The sequence below is a fragment of the Schistocerca serialis genome, chromosome 5, assembly GCF_023864345.2.
Source record: "Schistocerca serialis cubense isolate TAMUIC-IGC-003099 chromosome 5, iqSchSeri2.2, whole genome shotgun sequence".
NCBI classification, from domain to species: Eukaryota; Metazoa; Arthropoda; class Insecta; order Orthoptera; family Acrididae; genus Schistocerca; species Schistocerca serialis.
In genome coordinates this window covers 404,183,793-404,205,297 of record NC_064642.1, presented here as the reverse complement: position 1 = coordinate 404,205,297, position 21,505 = coordinate 404,183,793, and the positions used below count along the sequence as shown (strand labels likewise).

General features: G+C 37.5%; 1 protein-coding gene across 1 annotated transcript in view; it reads right to left on the bottom strand.

Moving 5' to 3' along the window:
* Window positions 1–21,505, bottom strand: part of LOC126481967 (ubiquitin carboxyl-terminal hydrolase 47) — a 154,857-nt gene that overhangs the window by 98,552 nt on the left and 34,800 nt on the right. Inside the window, exons 6-9 of the mRNA XM_050105931.1 lie at window positions 20,540–20,733; window positions 16,636–16,831; window positions 3,826–4,038; window positions 3,578–3,745 (exon numbers count right to left, since the gene is read on the bottom strand). Coding sequence (XP_049961888.1) covers window positions 3,578–3,745; window positions 3,826–4,038; window positions 16,636–16,831; window positions 20,540–20,733 — 771 coding nt within the window. The remainder of the gene's footprint in view (window positions 1–3,577; window positions 3,746–3,825; window positions 4,039–16,635; window positions 16,832–20,539; window positions 20,734–21,505) is intronic.

Genomic DNA, 21,505 nt, shown 5'->3' with positions numbered 1-21,505 from the left:
ATGCATGATTACCGTATTGACGTCGGCCAGGTCACTCATGGTTCGCATATTGAATGTTTGTTAAAAAAAACTTTCAGAGTTTCTCTTCAAAAAGCAATATGTATGACATCTGTACAATGTTTAGTTCTTGTGTAATAAATAAGTGAAAGTGTTTCCGGACTTTATGTACACCCTGTGTAGGCGCACGCGCACACGCGTGTGCGTTTGTGTACACATATAATACTTTGGTGAAATTAATATGAAAATAGCTTCTGGCATGAACCCTCATCTGTTTTGCTCCACATTTCCAGGCTGAAAAATCCATCAATACCCCACTTTTTTTTTCCTGGCTTGCCTGTTGAAAGTTACTATTAACTTTTCCTTCACACACACACACATCAGTACAAATTTGACCATGTAATTCATTATCTTCGTTGAGCCACAGATTATGCTACATACAATTTTTAAAACCTGAAAGTACTGAAGAATTCTTTAAAATTTCCTCTAAAAATCAGAATGTATTTTGAAATTGTACAAAAAAGCAAACAAAAAATACAAATACAAGCAATATGGAAAATGTGATTGCTCTTTGTTACTTTGCACTTTATATTTATATTTCATAATTTCAAAGTCACGTTTGTCAAAAATAACGAACTGCTCCTTAAAATTACTGTACTGCTTTCTCTAAACTATAGAAATTTAAACTACATGTTTTGGAGTATAAAATTTTGTACACCTGTATTTATTGTGTAGTTCTTAACTTTGTGCAAATAAGAACATTTACAACAAACTAGGAAAAGACAGACTGCTACTTACCATAAAAAAAAAACACATTATGTTGCTGACAAGCACAATTAAAAGACACTTACATAAAGCTTTCAGGCACAGTCTTCATCATTAAAAGAGACACACTTACCATTCACACTCACAAGCAAGCACACCTCACGTGCACATGACCACCAACTACAACATCCAGAATTTTTACAGCACAGACCTCCAGGATACACAATACCTTCATTGTATAGCATTTGTGAAATGCTCTTGTACTATCTATTTGCATTCAGGCCCATGATGCTAGAGTTGGCAGTCATGTGTGCATGAGCTGTGCTTGCTTGCGCGCATGTGGGAGAGAGAGTGTGTGTGTGTGTGTGTGTGTGTGTGTGTGTGTGAGAGAGAATGGTATGTCTCTTTTACTGGTGAAAGCTGTGATCAAAAGCTTTATTTAAGTGTCTTAATTGTGCCTGCCTGGAACTTGACGGGTCTTCTTTACAGTAAGTAGCAATCTGTCTTTTCCTACATTGTTGATTTTCTTACCTTTAGTTTCCATTTTTTGAGAATAACATTTACACTACTCACAATTATTCGAAATTTAGGAAATCTGACATCTCAAGTGATTTTGTAGAACACTTACAACTTTCAGCGTGAGCTACCTCAACACATTCATCATCAAAGATGCCGTAGCACACTGTTCTCAAAGATGGTGTAGGAGTCTCTTCAGTATTCTTCTGCCTAACTCCTCCATCTACACTCGACATGATTTTCCTTTTGTTTCTCACCACAAATCTATCCACATACATTGTAAGTATTTCTACAATGAGACTTTCTACAACGAAAGGGAAACCTGAGATGCAGCACTGTTCCGTCCATTCTAGCAGCTCCAATTTTCTTATAATACTACTGAGTCCCTTAGATAAAATTTCGCGCAGTAGTACCACAATAGATTATCAAAGAAAAGAAAAAAAAGAGATGTTTACTAGCATTCTAATGGTACAAGCACAGTGGAAAATCGACTAGTTGGGGTAAAGACAAACAGTATCTGATGAAAAATGAATTCACTAATTATTTTTACATTGCAAAATTGGTGTGCGATGTGTCAGATAAAAATGCTTAATAGTCTGAAAAACATCTTTTACTGCTCGCCTATAGTAAGTGCTCAGAAAAAACATCCATTTCTGCAAAATTAAAAGTAAAAAACAATGTATAATGCTTCTCTGCACCGCTTCTCCTTGTTCCTTTTTTTATATTAGTTACCTCTACAATTTATTTTCATAAATGCATGTGTTCGTACACTGGGACAACAGTGGTGGAACTGCTGTCCAGATCAGAACAGCTGCTGTATCTCTCACAATGATTAGCAACAATCTCATCGCTTCAGTACGCTGCAACCCCATTTGACACTGCAGTGTTTTCAAATTTGTGGCAGCAGCTACACCAGGTATGTAAGGTTAGTAGCACCCTAAAGTAAGGAAGAACTCTCACTAAGACATAAATACATCACTGTAGCTGCAGTTGGCACATCTGTGACATTAAGATACTCTGTGTTTCATATATTGCCTCTCTGTTTAATATATTACCCACTCAAATTCTTTTATGGATACAATTACCCACAATACCCATACCAACTGCTGTCCCTGCCTTCACTATGCTTCTGGATGTAAAAGAACTGTTCTATTTCAAAGCTGCAATTTCTTTCTTTGTAATGATAAATATATTTTAACACACTGGTTAGGTCATCTAAGTGGTTTTTGTTTTTGCTGATGCCTTATCAGACCTCCTGGTTCAGTTAACTAGGTGTTGCTGATGGCACCAACATTATTTCTAAGAACAGGGAACCAAAGGAGCTAATGAATTGCAAGCAAACATAATACACCTAAAATTAAACTGATGTCTCTGAGGTGGAATTCAGTTTTATTTCAACATTCGTTTCTAGTTTGGCATTTTGAGGTTCCTTTTCCTCTTCACATCCCCGGCTCCAGATGGTGAAGCCAATATCTTCACTCTGCAACACGCCCTTTTCTGTCATACCCAAAGGTGGCACATGATGCCTACAAAGAGTGTACAGTACTGGAGGACAGACAAATTAACTGACACCTTAAACAGAAAGCTAAATTCACCAAATTCACACACATCATAGCACTTGTGGGTGAATCTAATGCATTTTGTACCACATGTGAGGCACAGGAATTATTAAAAGGTACTCCTGTCTAGCATTTTTTATTGCCTATGAACAGCCCAACTGAGAATAAACTATCCCCTTCGTCATAACAAATTATTAATGAAACAGAGTTAAGTTACTAACTTTAACTGCATTGTTCCAAAAGAAAACATGTTCTCTACTATGTATTCCCCCCTCCCCCTCAAGAAGGAGAATGTAACCTGGAGGAATCCCACCTGGATGTAGGTTTTATTGTTGGTACAGGTGTGTAAGTGTTAAGTGTTACCCTAAGAAGATGTGCAAAGTCAAATATGGCAAATTTAGAGGTATATTTTTAGACCAAATTTACGTCCCTGCCCCCTTCCTCTCGCATCCTGTTTAAACACCTTTAAATATCTGTAATGCAACTATTACATTGCCCTTCATCTACTGTGGAAACTGAACACTTACACCAAGCTTGAAATATAACCCAGATTTGTTTACTGCAAGCTGCCTCTCACAGCAATTAGGTCACAAGAGCTGATAACTAAAACAGTGTACACCCTCAATTGTGGATGCCCATAATGTTATATGTAACTGAACAGAATAAAATCACAAATATATCTATGTACTATGAAATAACTTTCAATTTTGATTTACTACGAAGTTTCATCACACTAATACCTGTATGTGGGGTGGAAATTGTTCAACTGTCATTGCCTCAGAATTCCTTTGTTTGTCAATCTGACGGTACATGAGCATATATGCATTTGTGCTTGAACTGTATGCACCTGAATAGTATCCCCTTGATGGTCCACCACCATATGTTTTAGTGATGTCATCCTGAGTTATCTGGAAACAGAATAAAACCACCATAAGAATAAGAAGAGCACCCTATTTCTAAAACACTAAATTAGACAGACTTCACATACCCTAGTCACAATCTGATCATTGAAACAGAACCATTCATTTTTCTTAAAGTCTTTGATGTAAGCATAGTAATGGCCTCCCGATGCACTTCCTGAGTGTATCATAATAGAAAACAATTCATACACATAAGGCCCTTTCTCACGAGCGTGTCTCCGATTTTTCTCATTTTCATGGTGATTTGCACAGCTGCCCATATCTATTCCTTCATCATCTTCCTGAAAAAGAAAAGAAAAATTATGTTACTACTGGTTTACTATAAACATCAGTTTACTTTTATTATGTGCTACCAGAACGAACAGTCTGGGTAACATTACCACACAAAAACACTTAAACCTTAGTACAATCAGGAACTAGCTTGGAAAAGTGACAAAACACAGCCACACTCCAGTTCAAAAATTTTTGCGCAATACCACTTACTGCAAGCATATTAAGCGATTGCAAAAAACCTATTTGGTGAGAGGTGCAACAGTTTGCTGTAAATGCCCAAATTTTCATAAGAAAAGAAAGGGAGTGCTGGTGGAGCAAAAAGCAGAATATATCTGCACAATTTTAAAATTGTAGAAATCGATACAGTGTAAATTAACAAAACAGACATCTGATGTTAAGCAGAATGAGATTATAATATCTACTGCTGAGCAGTAAAGTGTTCACAAAAAATATTCCACTGACATTATCATTAATCAGCTATAGGATGTCACATTTGCGAGTAAGCAGAAACATAAATTTTTGTTATCAATGCAGAAGATGAACAGCGTGTTTCCAAAAGAATTATACTTTGTTTCATTTATCTCATCCAAGATGTTTCAATGCATAACACTAAGACTTACATCACTCATTTACTGCTAGGTTATAAATTGAAGAAGATGTAATGCCTAGGAAATGTCACTGCACCCCTTGAGAATGGAGCTGCAGCTCTGAAACACATTGTGTAACTGTGTAAGGTGGGATTATCCTACTCGTTCTTATACAACTCTGATTTTTTTATGACCTCTTTTCATTACTAATCAGGGGTGGGGGAGGGGGGGGGGGGGAGATAAACCTAAATAAGAGTAATACACAAAGGAGGATTGCTGATGTCAGCTGTTTTTATTTGCCACTGAACAAAGGAACAGGGTGTACATGAAATTACAAAATTCTTATTCATGCAGAATTTCACTAAATTTTGTTAATTCACAATTTAATTTACAGTCACCTGATGAAAATGATATAAACAGTTCATAACGAACATTTTATTTACAGAAATATTTATAATTTATACAGCTGTGAACTATGAGCTCACTGAAATTCCACACCACTAAAAACTGTTCATTTCTATATTGACACAGCTTATTTGAGAAGTCCCCATTCTCCCCTTTCAAAGGGAGCATTTTATTTTTTCCTTCCTTAATCTTAATATTTCAAAAGTTATTTATATTCAACATTTTTATTTTCCAGAATGTTCCAATCATGACATGTAGTTATTTCTTGAATCCAATTTATAACTTTGTAGCCCTAATTCTTCTGTTTCCAAAAATGGATACCTTTATGGAAATAACCCATTAGTTTATTAATTTAACCAATTAGAAAATTTCACTATCTCAAAAATTCTTGAGAAACTTTGGGAATCCCGTGTACATTAGAACTTATCACCAAATAGTACCTGTGATTTTGTCATTTTCTAATTATAAAGCCTTTAGTTAAGCAACTTTGCTTCATTGCCTATTGTACCTTCCAGTTTTTCTGTATTTTATATTAACATCCAAAATGTAACAGCTGTGTATTTTTACTGTTTTGTAATATCTGTAATATGCACATCTATAAATAGGTGTCACATACAAAGCTGCAGTCAGTCAGGGTCCAGCGTTGAACTTGCAAACTTCTACGTCAATTGAAATGTCTTTTGTTCGGTATTATTAATCATGTAACTTTTTGTAGATGGCTGGTAATTAAAAAGTGAAGGTCTGCTTCATTCACTCAGACTTCTATGTTAATTTTGTAGGATGTATAGTTTACTGATCTATGTTGTGAAGTGTAGACCATCCATACTGTATAGTTAAAAAAACAAATATGAGTGAACTGAGAGAAGAAAAATATATTGTGTAGTGGTAGGTCTTGTCTGCAAAACATAGCCATTACTGGAAGGAAAGTGGATTAATGGATGGATTTTAATGAGACTAAGGAGCCTTCAAATAAGTTGGTAAGGGCACAGTTGGACTTCAACGGTACCATAAAATATTATGAATGATGATGGCACGGTTATCAACAAAAATTTTCCTACAAAACACAGAAACTGACTTTCACATTAGCAAAAGAAACAGTGTGAAAAACATACATTCAAAACTCTTCTGACCATCTAGTCTATGAAGATTTTAATTAGGACACTAATTCATTTTATGATAATTAATTGAAACCCTCGGCTGCCGACAGGTGGTGTTGATATACCTCGATGGGGACAGCTGAAAATGTGTGCCACGACCAGGACTCGAACCCGGGATCTCCTGCTTACATGGCAGACACTATCCATCTGAGCCACCGAGGACACAGATTAATAGCGCGACTGCAGGGACTTATCCCTTGCACGCTTCCCATGAGAACCACATTCCCAACTGTCCACAATCTACATACGTAATGTTCCTAATAGATATATGTTCTTTTGGGAACAGTTACTACCTTCATATATAGTTGAAAGGCTACCCGGCCATTGACCTTCGTCTGTGCAAATGTGCACAGGTTGCCTGAACTCTTACAGAAATCGCCACCTTAGTGGGCGCAAGTAATGAGTGGATGGGCAGTTGCTGTTGAGAGGGTGCACAATTTGGTGATGGCAGATCATTGTTTGACCGTGCCGGAGATTGCCCACGAGGTTGGACTGAGTAAAGATTCTGCACATGCAATTTTGCGTGATGATTTGAACATGCACAGAGTGGCTGCAAAATTTGTGACAGAGTGTCGCCAGAACAAAAAGATCTCTGTTTTGACATTGCACAGGACCTTCTGGACACCACCTACACTGATCCTGGGTTTCAGAACACCATGATAACTGGAAATGAGTCATGGGTGTACAGGTACAATCCAGAAACAAAATGACAGTCGTCGCAATGGAAGCAACCCAAGGCTCCAAGGCCGAATGAAGTGCGGCAGGTGCGAAGCAAAATCAAGGTGATGATGACTGTCTTCTTTGATGTCCGTGGAGTTGTGCATCCAGAAGGACAAACAGTGACAAAGGAGTGTACTATCAAGATGTCCTCCGGTGACTCTGTGATGCAGTTCGGCGCAGAACACCAGACATGTGGACGGCAAAAAAAGTGGCAACCACATCACAACAACGGCCCCTCACAGTCATTCCACTTAATCCAAAATTTCTTGTTCGCCAACCTCCCTACTCTCCAGACATGGCTCTTTGTGACTTCTGGTTGTTTCCAAAATTGAAGACACCACTTAAAGGATCCAGTTTTGAGAGTAGAGAAGAGATAATGAGGAACACGACGACGGAGCTGAACACCTTTCCAAAAGCAGACTTCCAGAGGTGGTTCCAGCAGTGGAAGGATCAGTGGGCTAAGTGTGTGCAAGCACAAGGGGCCTACTTTGAAGGGGATTAGGGCCCCAACCCCATCAGGTATTCGAAATATTTTTTCTGGCCAAAGGTCAGATACTTTTTAGAAAGGCCTTGTACATTATGACAACCAATAGTCTCTCTCTTCGTGTAACACCTTTAGCACAGTGCCCACATGCCATATGTATGCACTCACTGTGTCATTCCCAATGGCACCCGTCTCCCATACTGGTGATCATCTACCGGCTGTCTGAAGGCTGGACTGCTAAATCAGACATGCAGCAAAGGGCTGCCATGAGACGATTAGCTACAATTGCTAGTGTTGCAGGAAGAAGTTTCTGTAGCCTCACAGTTTTCAGACTCTACTGCAGAGTTTGACTATTTTACTCATTTGTTAGATGGCTACATGAATCAATGCATCAGAAGTTAAATGAAACGGTTTGCTGGTAACATTCTGGCAAAAAAACAAAGACAATTTGGCAGGGAAAAAAAAAAGTTTTACAGAATGAAAGGTCTTTAGTAAAGTTAAACAAAAGTTACTGATTTTTGAACATTATTTTGCATATATGCAGCTTTACAGCACCACAAAAGTCAGTGACTGTTAGCGAACACGCACGCACATTCTCTCTCTCTCTCTCTCTCTCTCTCTCTTTCTGCTCAAGATTTGTCATGACTGCTTTTGTGTCACATTGTCCATTGGTCTTTGTATCCTACAGTGCCTCCCACAATTACCATACAAAAGTTAATTATATCTGAACTATATAAAATGTTATCAGTTAAATGTCCCTATCTTTAAACATTCCTGTACTCTTTTTTTGTGAATGTGGACAGAAACATAATTGTACCACTCAAAAGAGCGAGCATGCGAGACTTTCTTTCTCATGACTTTAACAATCTCATGACTTTAACAATCTCATGATTTTAACAATCTCATGATTTTAACAAGTTTGTGTGAAGAGACCAGTGATGAATGTGTTAATATCATCTATATACGACATTCTATCATAGGCTCTTCAAAAGTATGGCAGGACACACTCAAACAGAACTGCTTGAATTCTGAATATTTCAATTCTGATAAGCATTAATTCCCCCCATGAATTATGGACCTTGCAGTTGGTGGGGAGGCTTGCGTGCCTCAGTGATACAGATAGCTGTACCGTAAGGGTATCTGTTGAGAGGCCAGACAGACCTATGGTTCCTGACGAGGGACAGCAACCTTTTCAGTAGTCGCAGGGGCAACAGTCTGGATGATCGACCAATCTGGCCTTGTAACATCAACCAAAACAGCCTTGCTGTGCTGATACTACAAACGGCTGGAAACAAAGGGAAACTAAAGCCATAATTTTTCCTGAGGGAACACAGCTCTACTGTATGGTTAAATGACGATGACATCCTCTTGGGTAAAACATTCTGGAGGTAAAATAGTCCCCAATTCGATCTCCAGATGGAGACTCCTCAGGAGGATATTGTTATCAGGAGAAACAAAACTTGCATTCTATGGATCAGAGCACAGAACATCACATCCCTTACTCAGGCATGTAGGTTAGAAAAGTGAAAAAGGGAAATTTTTACATTTGTAGATGTAGTTGGAATTGATGAAGTTTGGTGGCAGGAAGAACAGGCGTCCCAGTCAGGAGAATGTAAACTGTAAAAACGTTAAATCCGTTCACAGGCCCTGGCGGATCCAGCGGTACTGACCAGCTCCCATGTCATCCTCAGTCCTCAGGCATCACCAGATGCAGGTATGGAGGGGCATGTGGTCAAGCACACCACTCTCCCGGTCGTATGTCAGTGTCTGAGACTGGACGCACTACTCCTAAATCAAGTAGCTCCTCAGTTTGCCTCACAAGGGCTGAGTGCACCCCACTAGCCAACAGCACTCGGCAAATTGGATGGTTACCCATCTGCTAGCCCAGCCCGACAATGCTTAACTTTGGTGATCTGACAGGAACCGATGTTGCCACTGTGGCAGGGCTGCTGGCATCCCAGTCAAGAAAATACAGGGTTATAAACACAAAATCAACTAGGGGAATGCAGGAGTAGGTTTAATAATGAATAAAAAAAAAATAGGAACATGGATAAGGTACTCTAGACAGCATAGTGAATGCATTACTGTAGCCAAAATAGACACAAAGCCCAGGCCCACCACAGTAGTACAAGTTTACATGCCAACTAGCTCCACAAATGAAGGGATTGAAGAAATGTAGGATGAGACGAAAGAAATTATTCAGGTAGTTACAGGAGAAGAAAAGTTAATAGTCACAGGGAACTGGAAATCAATAGTAGGAAAAAGAAGAGAAGGAAACGAAGTATGTGAATACAGACAGGGGCAAAGGAATGAAAGAGAAAGTTGCCTGATTAAATTATACTCTCTGTAAAATTCTATCATAGCTAACACTTGGCTTAAAAAGCATGAAAGAAAGCAGTATACATGGAGGAGACACTGGAAGATATCGGACTGATTGTGTAACGCTAAGAGAGATTTCAGAACCATGTTTTAAATTGTATGACATTTCTATGGGCAGATGTGGACTCTGACCACAATTTATTAGTTATGAACTGTAGACTAAAACTGAAGAAGCTTCAAAAAGGTAGGAATTTAAGAAGATGGGACACGGATCAACCGAAAGAACCAGAGGCTATGTAGAGAGTTTCAGAGGGAGCAATAGGGAACAATTGACAAGAACAGGGAAATGGAAACAGTAGAAGATCAATGGATAGCTTTGAGGGATGAAATTGTGAAGGCAGCAGAGGATCAAGTAGATAAAAAGATGGTTCTAGCAATTTACAGAATTCCTGGATGCGCTGTAACTTAGCTAAATTCCATTGTCTTTTAGAAAAACATCAGTAAGAGAAAAGATGTGACTGTAGCAGACTTCAACATACATGTGTTAAGCTGAAGCCATTGAATCAACAAATTTTCACAACCTAATCAGAAATCTGCTTTTAAATTAAAACTTTCCTTTGGATATTAGAGGACACAGAAGACCAGTGACTTGTACTGGTAACATTACTGTATTTACTTGAATCTAAGCCGTACTTTTTTTCCGCTTTTTGTAATCCAAAAAACCGCCTGCGGCTTAGAATTGAGTGCAAAGCAAGCGGAAGTTCTGAAAAATGTTGGTAGGTGCTGCCACAACTAACTTCTGCCGTCGAATATATGTAGCGCTACACAGGCATGCTTTGTAGGCACAGAGATAAATACTGGCACCAAAACCTCTGCGTCAGTTAAAAAAAAAAAAGGGTGGAAGTCCAGCTTTTTTTTTTCTCCGCCCCGAGCTTCGACCACTGCATTTTCATACATTATCCAACGAAGTAAATACAAATTCCGTATTGTTCATCTGCGAATGTAGCAGAATTTCAATGTGCTACAAAAATCCGACTGGCAAGACTGTTGCCAATAGGAACCTGATGAAATGTGAATCACATGCAGTATTCTCTTCACCATAAGAATAATACGAATATAAACATTTTGCCATGTATTCTTTCGTGTTTGCTGCTATCTCATTTAAATCCTGTCTGCCTAATGAACTACGAAACTAGAGTGAGACAACAGCAAACGCGGAAGAATATACATATCGGGTCATGTTTATATTCGTATTATTCTTATGCCTAATAGTGATACAGTCAGAAATGAAGCACGGCAACTGACTAGATTTTTAAATCTAAGATGACTAATTTCTGTGCAGAATTTGATGTACTAAAGAAGCCAGCCGCAAAGATTTTCAAACGGAGAAAAATTTTCGCCTAACTCTCGTTCAGAACATGTTGTATCATACGCTCTCTATTATTTGGTTCTTGTTGATCATTATCAAAGAAAGCAGCAGTGTAAGTAACAACAAATAGCAGTCTCTTGCCATTGTTTCGCTAATGAGATGATTCCTCTCCTTTTTGTTTTTTTTATTATTATTGTAAACGGCGGTAGCGCGCACAAAAGCAAGCCATGCCACGAGTGGCGACAGGCCGTAAACATGCACTATCAGAATGCGACAAACAATGCACGACGCAGTACAGTAATGCACTTTCAGCTTAGAGTGACGTAAACACCTATAACAAAGAAAACGGCACTTATCAGATCAAAGCAAAATAAGCAATCGATTCAAACCAGACGAAGCACGTGAAAAAGGAATGGTACCCGTATAAATACAGACGGAGCGTCTGACGCATAGCAATGGCTACCTGGTAAAGTTTAACTGCAAAGCTTACGACTCCAACCAAACTACTGTAGCTGTATCGTCTTTCATTCGACTAAATTGTGCCTCATATTACAATGGACCAACTTTGTTTCGATTTGGAGGTGCGGCCTAAAACTTTTTTCTCCCCTTGAATTTCGAGTCTCAAATTTCAGGTGCGGCTTAGATTCAGGAATTTTTTTTCCCCCTTTATTTCGAGTCTCATTTTTCAGGTGCAGCTTAGATTCGAGTGTGGCTTAGATTAGAGTAAATACGGTATTACAAACTACCAATTTGAAAATTCAAGTAAGTACCAGTACCGCTTAGAATGAGGTATTTCAGATCATTAAACTCTGTCTTGAGCTCCAAAAGGCAGATAAATTAAAGTCTACAGAAGTATAATAAACAGGAATTTCAGCAAAAGAAATATGGGTTTATTCTGCGATAAACTAAGTATTTTAACTTAGCCAGCAGACCACTGCAGTTCAAGCACCATAAACTAGACAAATCCTTAAATTGTGTTAAGACATATTTAATGACTCTTTTCCTCCTAGATCTTGCCAAAAGAAAATAAGCAGTAAAATTAAATCAATTACACCAGGAATAAAAATTTCTGGTGGCAGAAAGAGTGAACTACACAACAAATTACAGTGAAACAGAAATCTCTATTTTCTTACGTATGTCAAACTCTATGAAGCTGTATCCAGGAAATTTGTAGTGGTAGCTAAAAAAGAATGGCAAATAATACATTTATCCTATAACAGAGAAATAAAACTAAAATAATGTGTTCAGTTGTTGAATCAGAATTAGGAGTGAAGTCAAAAGTCAAAAGATCTTCAAAATTAAATTTCAAAACTACATTATAATAAATCCTGTTAAGATGTCAAGTTCTTTCAATGAATTCTCTTTAAATGTAGTAAGATCAATTGTAGATTTGGTAGCCTATCAAGACATGACAAATTTCATAAGCTTGGAAAATAATCAGAACACATCATTCGAAAGTTAAAAAAAAAAAAATCACCCAAAGGCATGTGGAAAATGAATTTGTTTTTAAAAAACAAAAATCCCATCTGGGTGGGATGAGACACCATCTTCCATAATCAAGAGTGTGTCTAATAATATTTCATAACCACTGTCAGTATTTGTCACCCGATTTTTTGAGCAGGGATGTTTTCCAAACACATTGAAACAAAAGCAGTATTCAAAAAGGGATCAACAGAAGATATGGAAAACTACCACCCAATCTCCCTTCTTCCTGTCTTTTCTAGAGTGTTTGAAAAGACTTCAGCAAAACAAATTCAAAAAATTCTTAGTGTAAATGACCTAATTTTTAAAACTCAGTTTGGATTCCAATGGGGGGAAAAAGCATTGTAAGTGACAAGTTTATTCACACAGGAATATCTGATGATCTGACAAAAGTATTTGGTTCACTGAGCCACTCCTTAATTTTCCACAAATCATTGACATATGGAATCAGAGACATTGCTTTACAATGGGTCAGCTCTTAAGTGACAGACAGGACACACAGAGTAAGTGTAACTTTTAATTCAAGAACTTACTCCTCAAACTGCACAACAATTTCCCAATGAGTCCCACTATATTTAATATTGGGGTCATTATTTGTTCCTTTCTGCATAAAATGACCTCTGCTTACAACTGACGTATCATCAGCAAATAAAACTGAATGAACATCATTTCTAATTGAAAATGAGGTACCTGAAATAATTCCAGAATTGTCAAAACTACTCTACGAAAACTTGAAGCTTGGTCTCATCAAACTGTACTGAAACTAGATGTAGCTAAAACAAAAATAATGCAATTTGAAGGTATATCATTAGAACGGAGTGACATGTGGTAAACTGCAAGGATCAAGTTATCACAGAAGCTAAACATGTACACACTGGCAGCTTAGAAAATAAACTAAACAGCTTAGCACTTGCAACGTATATTTCGGCAGGTACCAAAAACCTGAACATCAGAAAGATAGTCTATCACTGCTAGTTTGAGTCAGTTATTCGTTATGCCAAACTCTTCTGGGGAAATCCAATAAATGTCACGAGACTACTGGTATTGCAAAATAAAATCATTAGGAATGTGTGTGTTGTCAAAACAACGGGTATCCTGTTTACCATTGTTAAAAAATTCAAAAATACTAGCTATTCCCTCCCTTTACATTTATGAGGTGGTGTTACTTCTATATATACATAAAGACAATTTCCTGACTGACTGACTGACTGACTGACTGACTCACCTCACTCTCGCCCAGCTAAAACCACTAAGGATGGAAACTTGAAATTTGAAGAGGGTGTGGATCTTGTACTGTAAACATTGTTTAAGAAGTGATTGTTTGACATTACACTCCTAAGGGGGCAATATAGGGGATGAAAGGCTTTTTGAAAATATGTCGCTATTAAGGCAATTTTGAAGCTAGACCTATGAAAATTTGTATTTGATTTTTCTGTCAGAAATTTAAAAAATTGTGTGCTCCAGCATTTTTTGCAAATTCAAGCACTGGAGGATGGAAATTCTAAAAAAATATTTCATTATATTAAAAAATATTTCATTATATTAAAAAATATTTCATTATATTAAAAAATATTTCATTATATTAAAAAAAAATTTATAGGTAAATCTATGAAATCAGTATTTCACTTCTCGGTTCAATATAAAGAAATATTTGTGGGGCTGCAGTTTCCATGCAAATACTACCACAACAATGCAAAATGCATGATTAACAAAAACCTTTAACTCCAGCTACTATAACTGCCTTTTGGTCAGAAGTGTATTCAGCAAAGATCATGCTTCTATGACCTTATTTAGCGTAAAAGTTTAAAAGGTGTTGCAATTTTTGAACATAAAAATTTGATTAAAGAAAAAACAAAAAGGTATCTGGGCAGACAATACAGTCTACATGAGTGAAGCAGTGGGTGCTAACCTAGTTCTTTTATAAAAATTGGCAAAGTGCGAGTAGGAATTGTGCACTGAGAGTTCCATACAGACTTAAAAAGTGTGTGTGAGTGTGTGTGTGTGTGTGTGTGTGTGTGTGTTGGTCATGAGAATTCCAAGAGCGTATCAAAATCTCTACAGCAGTTCTTCAGAAAACCCCAGAAATACAAAAAGAAGTGAGCAGGGGAGTTCTATTTATATACGCAGAGAGAGAGAGAGAGAGAGAGAGAGAGAGAGAGAGAGAGAGAGAGAGAGAGAGATTTAATGGAACATTTTTATTTACTTATTAAAACATGACTACAGCTCACATTTTATGTTTGCACACAGTAATGCTTGCCTATTACGCTCCTGATAGATGACGAATGCAGTGTATGTTCAAATGACAAAACAATATATATTTTTTGATATGATTACAATTCAAAAAGTTAAAGTTTTTTTTTTTTTTTTTTACTTCATTTGTACCATTAAACATTGCTTCCTGTTGAATTTCACAATTCTAGATCAATGGGAAATACCCAATAGGTTTTGATAAGGGATTTTGGAAGTATCAAAATATGTGACATAAATGGCTGCAACTTTTGACAGCATTGACTTAGAAGCTTAAAAATTTTACAGCACCAAGGGACCATACACCTAAATATGCGACACAAATCTGAACTTGGTATGTCTACCCATTACTAAGAGTGCTTAACAGTCAGGCAGGCAGGCGAATGGACAACAAAGTAATCCTACACAGGTTTCATTTTTACAGACTGAGGCACAGAACCCTAAAAATCAGCACACAGTAAACTCATTCCATTTTGACCACAACTACAGAAAGAATTTTAAACTCCTGACACTATGTCCAAACACCAGAGTATATGGGTTTTGAAATTTACAATAAAATAAAGAGCTGTAATACATTTAAAATGGAACTTGGTTCACTGACAAGATTACTCTTCTCTTCTGGTGGAAAAGTGTTATTCTATTGAATTCATTGAGAATACTTTCATAGTTTGAACAAAAGTTGTTATATATTTTATCTTAGTAAATTGGAAACTGAATATGTATTTGTGTAGCAGTATTGCAGATATGCATGTAAAATAAACTTTTATATTTTTCTTTAAATAATGTTTCTTATTGAAAATCTTGACATGTCTCCTACACATTGAATCAAATTATCTGGATATTGTATGCTACGAGATGAATATATCACATTTCACAATTGTGACAAAGAAAACAATCAATTATTGATAAAATTATTTAATTGGATAGATAAAAACTCTACTCACCAAGCAGTGGCAGAATGCACAAACAAAATACTATTGTTACTGGCAAGCTTTCGGAGCTAGTGGCTCCTTCTTCAGGCAGAAGGGTTGAACGGGAAGGAAGAAGAGTGAAGTAAAAGGGCTGCAGAGGTCTAGGAAAAGGGGTAGATTCTGGGAAAGTCACAAAGAACCCCGGATCAGGGGAGACTTACTGGGACTCCCCTGACCTGCAGTTCTGGGTGACTTTCCCAAAATCTACCCCTTTTCCTTGACCTCTCCAGTCCTTTTCCTTCGCCCTTCTTCCTTCTGCCTGAAGGAGCTACTGGCTCCAAAAGCATGCCAATCACAACAGTCTTTTATGTGTGTTCTGCTGCTGCTTTGTGAGTACATTTCACAATTATGCACATCTGAACCAGACATAAAAACTTTGTCCAGAATATATAAACAAATCAGTTAAATGTATCACTACACTTCTCGTAAATTTAAATTACATTACTTGAAAGAAACAATGAAAATCATGTCTCCTCAACACACATTTACAAGATTTACAAACCAGGGAATCTAATGGTGTGGATATGCTAATAATTGTGGCAAGAAGAAACTGGTGGCCATCCTTTATTGGTGTGTAAATTAATAGCTTTCGTGATTTACTGTAAGATTTTCTTCTGTGAAATTCTTCCAAGATCAAATAATTAACATAATATTAGAAACAGCTGTAACTTCAAATCCAAGCCATCTGCTTCAAGTCTATGACTTCAACTAATTCTTTGCAACTTGTTTATCTCTCCACATGAAATTCTGAGTAAAGTTTCTTTCAATTTCAGTTCAATCTAATGGTATCATGAAACCAAGTAAAATACTTTCATCAATAAGAGTCTAAATTAGATAGATAACCAAATTTTACTAAGATCTTACCTGGAATTCATTGTCATGGGAACTTAGACCTGCTTCTGTCCCTTGGCAACTTTCATCATCCAGAGCAGAGCCACTGTCTGTTGTACTGCTATCATCACATTTTACTACCAAGTCATCTGTTATTCCTTCATTTTCTTCTTTAATTTCATCCGATATTATAAAGCTGTTGAGGTTTAATACTTCAGGGAAAGTAACTCTATAAAAAAAAATGTTTCATGATATTTTCTACATACAATAAGCGACACATACTTCTAGAAGTTATGGATAAATAAGGAAAGCATAGTTCAAGAAAATATTCTTGCAATGTTCATACTGCCACACATATAAATTAAGAGTACAGCTCCACCCTTTAACCTCAACATCATTTTCATTAGGAACCACTGTGAAATCCACACACATTTCAGAGTATTGCTGCAACAGCACCTATAAAGTCAGAACAACAAAGCACAATAGTGCACCAACACAACAGTATCTTTGGGAACAATCGTGACATGCTGCAAAAAGAAGACAACCCCTACAAAAAAGTTTTACCAGTTAAATTACTTACAAATGACACATGAAGGACAAGTGGAAAAAATTCGTCTGGACACCATGTTTGTTGAGACTGACACAGGACTGGCTCTTGTTAATGAGCATCAGACAACACATGCTGGAAACTGCCACCATTGACTTCGAAGCAGCACCATGCTTGATTTGTCATACTGTGAGACACGCATGGCAGCTCTGCCTGAGGGATAGCAGCAATAGCATATTCAAGTTCTGCTGTGGCTCTTCCAGCATGTAAGGATTGAGTACAACCGCCCCTTCAGTTTGCCCCCAAAGGTAAAAATCACAGGGAGAGAGATCAGACAATTGAGATGGCCATGAGACTGCACTCTCTGTCCTGTCCTCACCAAACACCTCACACACTTGTGAAAAGTTTGTCAAGGCAGTGTATGCTGTTGCTCTGTCTTACTAAATTGTTTAGTTTTTAAAGAATAACTTGGTATATACACTTTTCCTTGGCATTATATCTAAGACTGCTACATAATTTCATCTTCTGTGGGCCACTCTACATATGGATTACACAGTTTCTGGACATGCCAGTTAGCTTTAACAGGTTGATGAAAGAATCTTGTTACAATGCAGACTCTAGACACTACGCACCAAATACCAATCTTGAGATTTAGCAATGGCTCTTCAAAGTACTGGTGGAGATTTTCTGATTCCTAATGGTTCACATTCTGTGAGTTGACATACCCTGGTAGACTGAACCAGGATTTATCTGAAAAAATTAAGAACTGAGGGTCCAACTGTCCTGAGTCCTTTTCACTTTGAAACCTTGGCCATACCTCAACACACGAATGTTTGCCTTGACACTAAGTTGTGCACAACAATAAAATTGTAAGGAGACAAATTTAGGTCCTTGTTTTGATAACTTTTTGACACAACAATGTCTTAATGCCCACTTGCACAGATAACTGCCATTGAGATTTCATCAGACTTTTTTCCAGGTTTTCAGGCTTTCCTTTACTCAAGCAAATGTTTTCTAGGGTTCAACCTCTTTTCGAATATTCGCAGTTTTCATTCACTACAGAGCCCATTTCACTTCATTTTGCCACTAAGTTTTACATTACAGACTTTGATGGAGGTGTTTTCAAAACACTTCCATCCCTAAACTCTTGCAAAATCAGTTCTGCACATTTTTCACAAATTGTGCTTCGTGAACATGCGCTGTTTTATCCCTTAGCACCCTTTTGTGTTGCATTCAACTGGTCACTAAATATATCTGCTTCTCCCATTGAAACTTAATGATACAACAAAGTATACAGGACAGAGCATATGAGAAATGTGCATGCACATACTTGACAGCAATTTACTATATCTCCAATCACTGACTCCAGCATTTTCTATGATGGGCACACTTTCCAGGCCAGTTTTTTTTTTTTTTTTTGCCTGGCCTGTAGTAAAAAGTCAGATGGCAGAATATTAATAAAAAGAGTGAGAAAAATGCTGTTTTATTACAACTCTGAGCTTAAATCTGTAAAATGAGTCCACAGTAGTGGAACTGGTAAAGGGCTTATTAAATATTAATCACTATCATGCCTCAGAAATGCTACATGTGATAAACACTGACACCTCATTGTGAAACATCATACATAGCATTGTAAACGTGGAAAATACGGTACAGTGTGGCACACATGAGTTTCTCTGGTATTAGCAGCTCCATAAGAGAGACCATTACACGCTGGATAGGGTCGGGTTGTTTGGGGGAACAGACCAAACAGCGAGGTCATCGGTCATTAGGGAAGGACGGGGAAGAAAGTCTCCCATGCCCTTTCAAAGGAACCATCCCGGCATTTGCCTGGAGCGATTTAGGGAAATCATGGAAAACCTAAATCAGGATGGCCAGACGCGGGATTGAACCGTCGTCCTTCCGAATGCGAGTCCAGTGTGCTAATCATTGCGCCACCTCGCTTGGTACACGCTGGATAGTTGGCATCATTTGCGAAATATAAATATTAAAAAATAGTCTTAAACAGCAGGACAGAATTACTTTGCATAACTGATATAACTTACTGGGCCAGAACACAGGAGAAAAACAGAAGAGACAGTCAGGGCAAAGACATTAAGCGTCTGCTTGTTTATGGCATCGTATCTGCTCTAACACATAAGTATTTCTGAATTCCACTAATGCATATTTTACTACACATTTATGTTACATTTTTAGTGTAAGACTAAATGCTTTCAAACAAGATTTTTCAAGCAAATACAGGTGTTCAGGGATGAGCTGTGTTTCACACAAGTGAAACTGTGAAGAGATGAGCTAGAATTCATTAAAAAACGTTTTATAGGCTTTATTTGAAGAAAATTCTAAATTTATGTAATAAAGTGGAAAGGGTAAAGTGAGCTGAAGAAACAGTACAATTTCACAATTATGTTACAATTCACTTGCAAATGGACCATGCAGCAAAAACTACACTGTAGTTCATTACAGACATGCTGCTATATAACAAATATCATTAGGAGTCCCTTTTCAATTACTGTGGGACTCAATTTTCAATGAAGACTTTCAGTTAAACTTTAGATATGTTCAAAGGGGAATTATTCCTTTCTTCCTGAAGCACAGGGAATACCTCAAGTTAATCTCTGATGTTTGATGAGGCTTGTCCTGGGGCTTTGAGCCATGCAGTCCCTCAAATTCATCTACTTTTCTTCAAATCATGATGTAATGACCTTGAACAACTACTTTTTTCTTTTTCTCTGTCTTATCCCTTATCTACACAGGGTCTGCATGATGATCTGGATTTCACAATGTTGGTGCCAGAGAATGGCCGGATGCCCTTCCTGTTATCAGCTCTTTCCCCCTACTGGGACAGAATTTGTGAACACAAATTGTCTACATATATTATCTAAAGTGAAAGTGCGAGAGCATTTTGGAAGCGTTTGCAAATCGTGGAGCTATGGTGGGTAGCAGACCAGAATTCACCTAGTTAGATCTCGGAAATCACCTAAAAATCACATCCCAGGTGGTTGGCACAGTGGTCATCACCCTTCACACACTGTTCACAATCTTGCAATTTGGACAGCAAATGTACAATGCTCTCCACAAGATTCATTACAGAAGCAAATACATCCAGTTTCACTCCCAAATATGACTGTAAACCTGAGATTTTATCCAGCATGTAGATAACAAATAGAACATGACAGGGTAAGTTAGGTCTCCCAAAACATCACTTTGACTGCACAATTTATAAACAAGCTATACAGTATTAACATGTCATCACACTTTCACAGAAAACAAGATGAAATAGACAAATTAAAAAACAAAATACAAAATTCTTGTATTCACAGATATGAATGAATGGGGATACAAACATTTTAAAACACAATTACAAAGTTCTGTGCATGTCATCTTACTTACTTGTCATTCAGTTTTATTCTGTGCAAGGTAGTGTAGTCAAAATCAAAGCGTTTTAAATGCAGTGTAAGTAAGTATGGAAATTTTGAAAACTTTAATCCTTTATGAGCATCACATTTTTTATCGCATTTTTCACAGAAGTACTGGTTGTTGCCATCCAAGGTTTCATGTTGGACAAAAGCTCGCAGTGCTTCTTCCTAGAATGAAAGTTGTTATAAAGTGTAAAATTTAAAAAAAGTAACATTGATTCATTGAAAAAATACAACATAAAATTTCCTCCCACTCTATTACAAACCCACAAAGGAGAAGGCCAAGAGGTGGAGGGAAGAGGGAGAGGGAGAGGGAGAGAGGCCAAGAGGTGGAAAAAAGGTTGGGGAGAGGGGAGGGAAAGGAGGTGGGAGGGGGGAAAAGACAGACAGACAGACAGACAGACAGACAGAGAGAGAGAGAGAGAGAGAGAGAGAGAGAGAGGTAGCACTTTTAATTTTAGGGTCAAGTTGACAAGTTGAGGAAGTAGTATAGGTCATGAATTCCTATCACATATGAGTAAATCATTACCTTCAGATCTGTCTTGAATAAAGTCATTTTTGCCCAATACGTAGGCTTAATGCAGCCATGTACTGCCACCATTTCCAATCTACATTACCTACACACAATTCAGTACATCAACAACTAGGGAAAAAACACAATTTACACAAACTGTTGGTGCCACTAAACTGCTGCACAAAATCTATTACATGCAAAGAAGTGGCACTGCAATTGGCCTGTGTCCTCTATACATTGATGGCAACTTGATCTCTGTGTCTAATGGATGCTTATACACAATCATCCCAGTACAATATGTGGTAATTTCATTGTAAATAAAAATATCCAGGCCACCTGCCACAGTGCTGCCAGCTCAATAAATTTAAAAGTAGGCTACAAGGACATCTCAGTCACAATTTTCTGAGAAAAAAAACACTGGTTTAA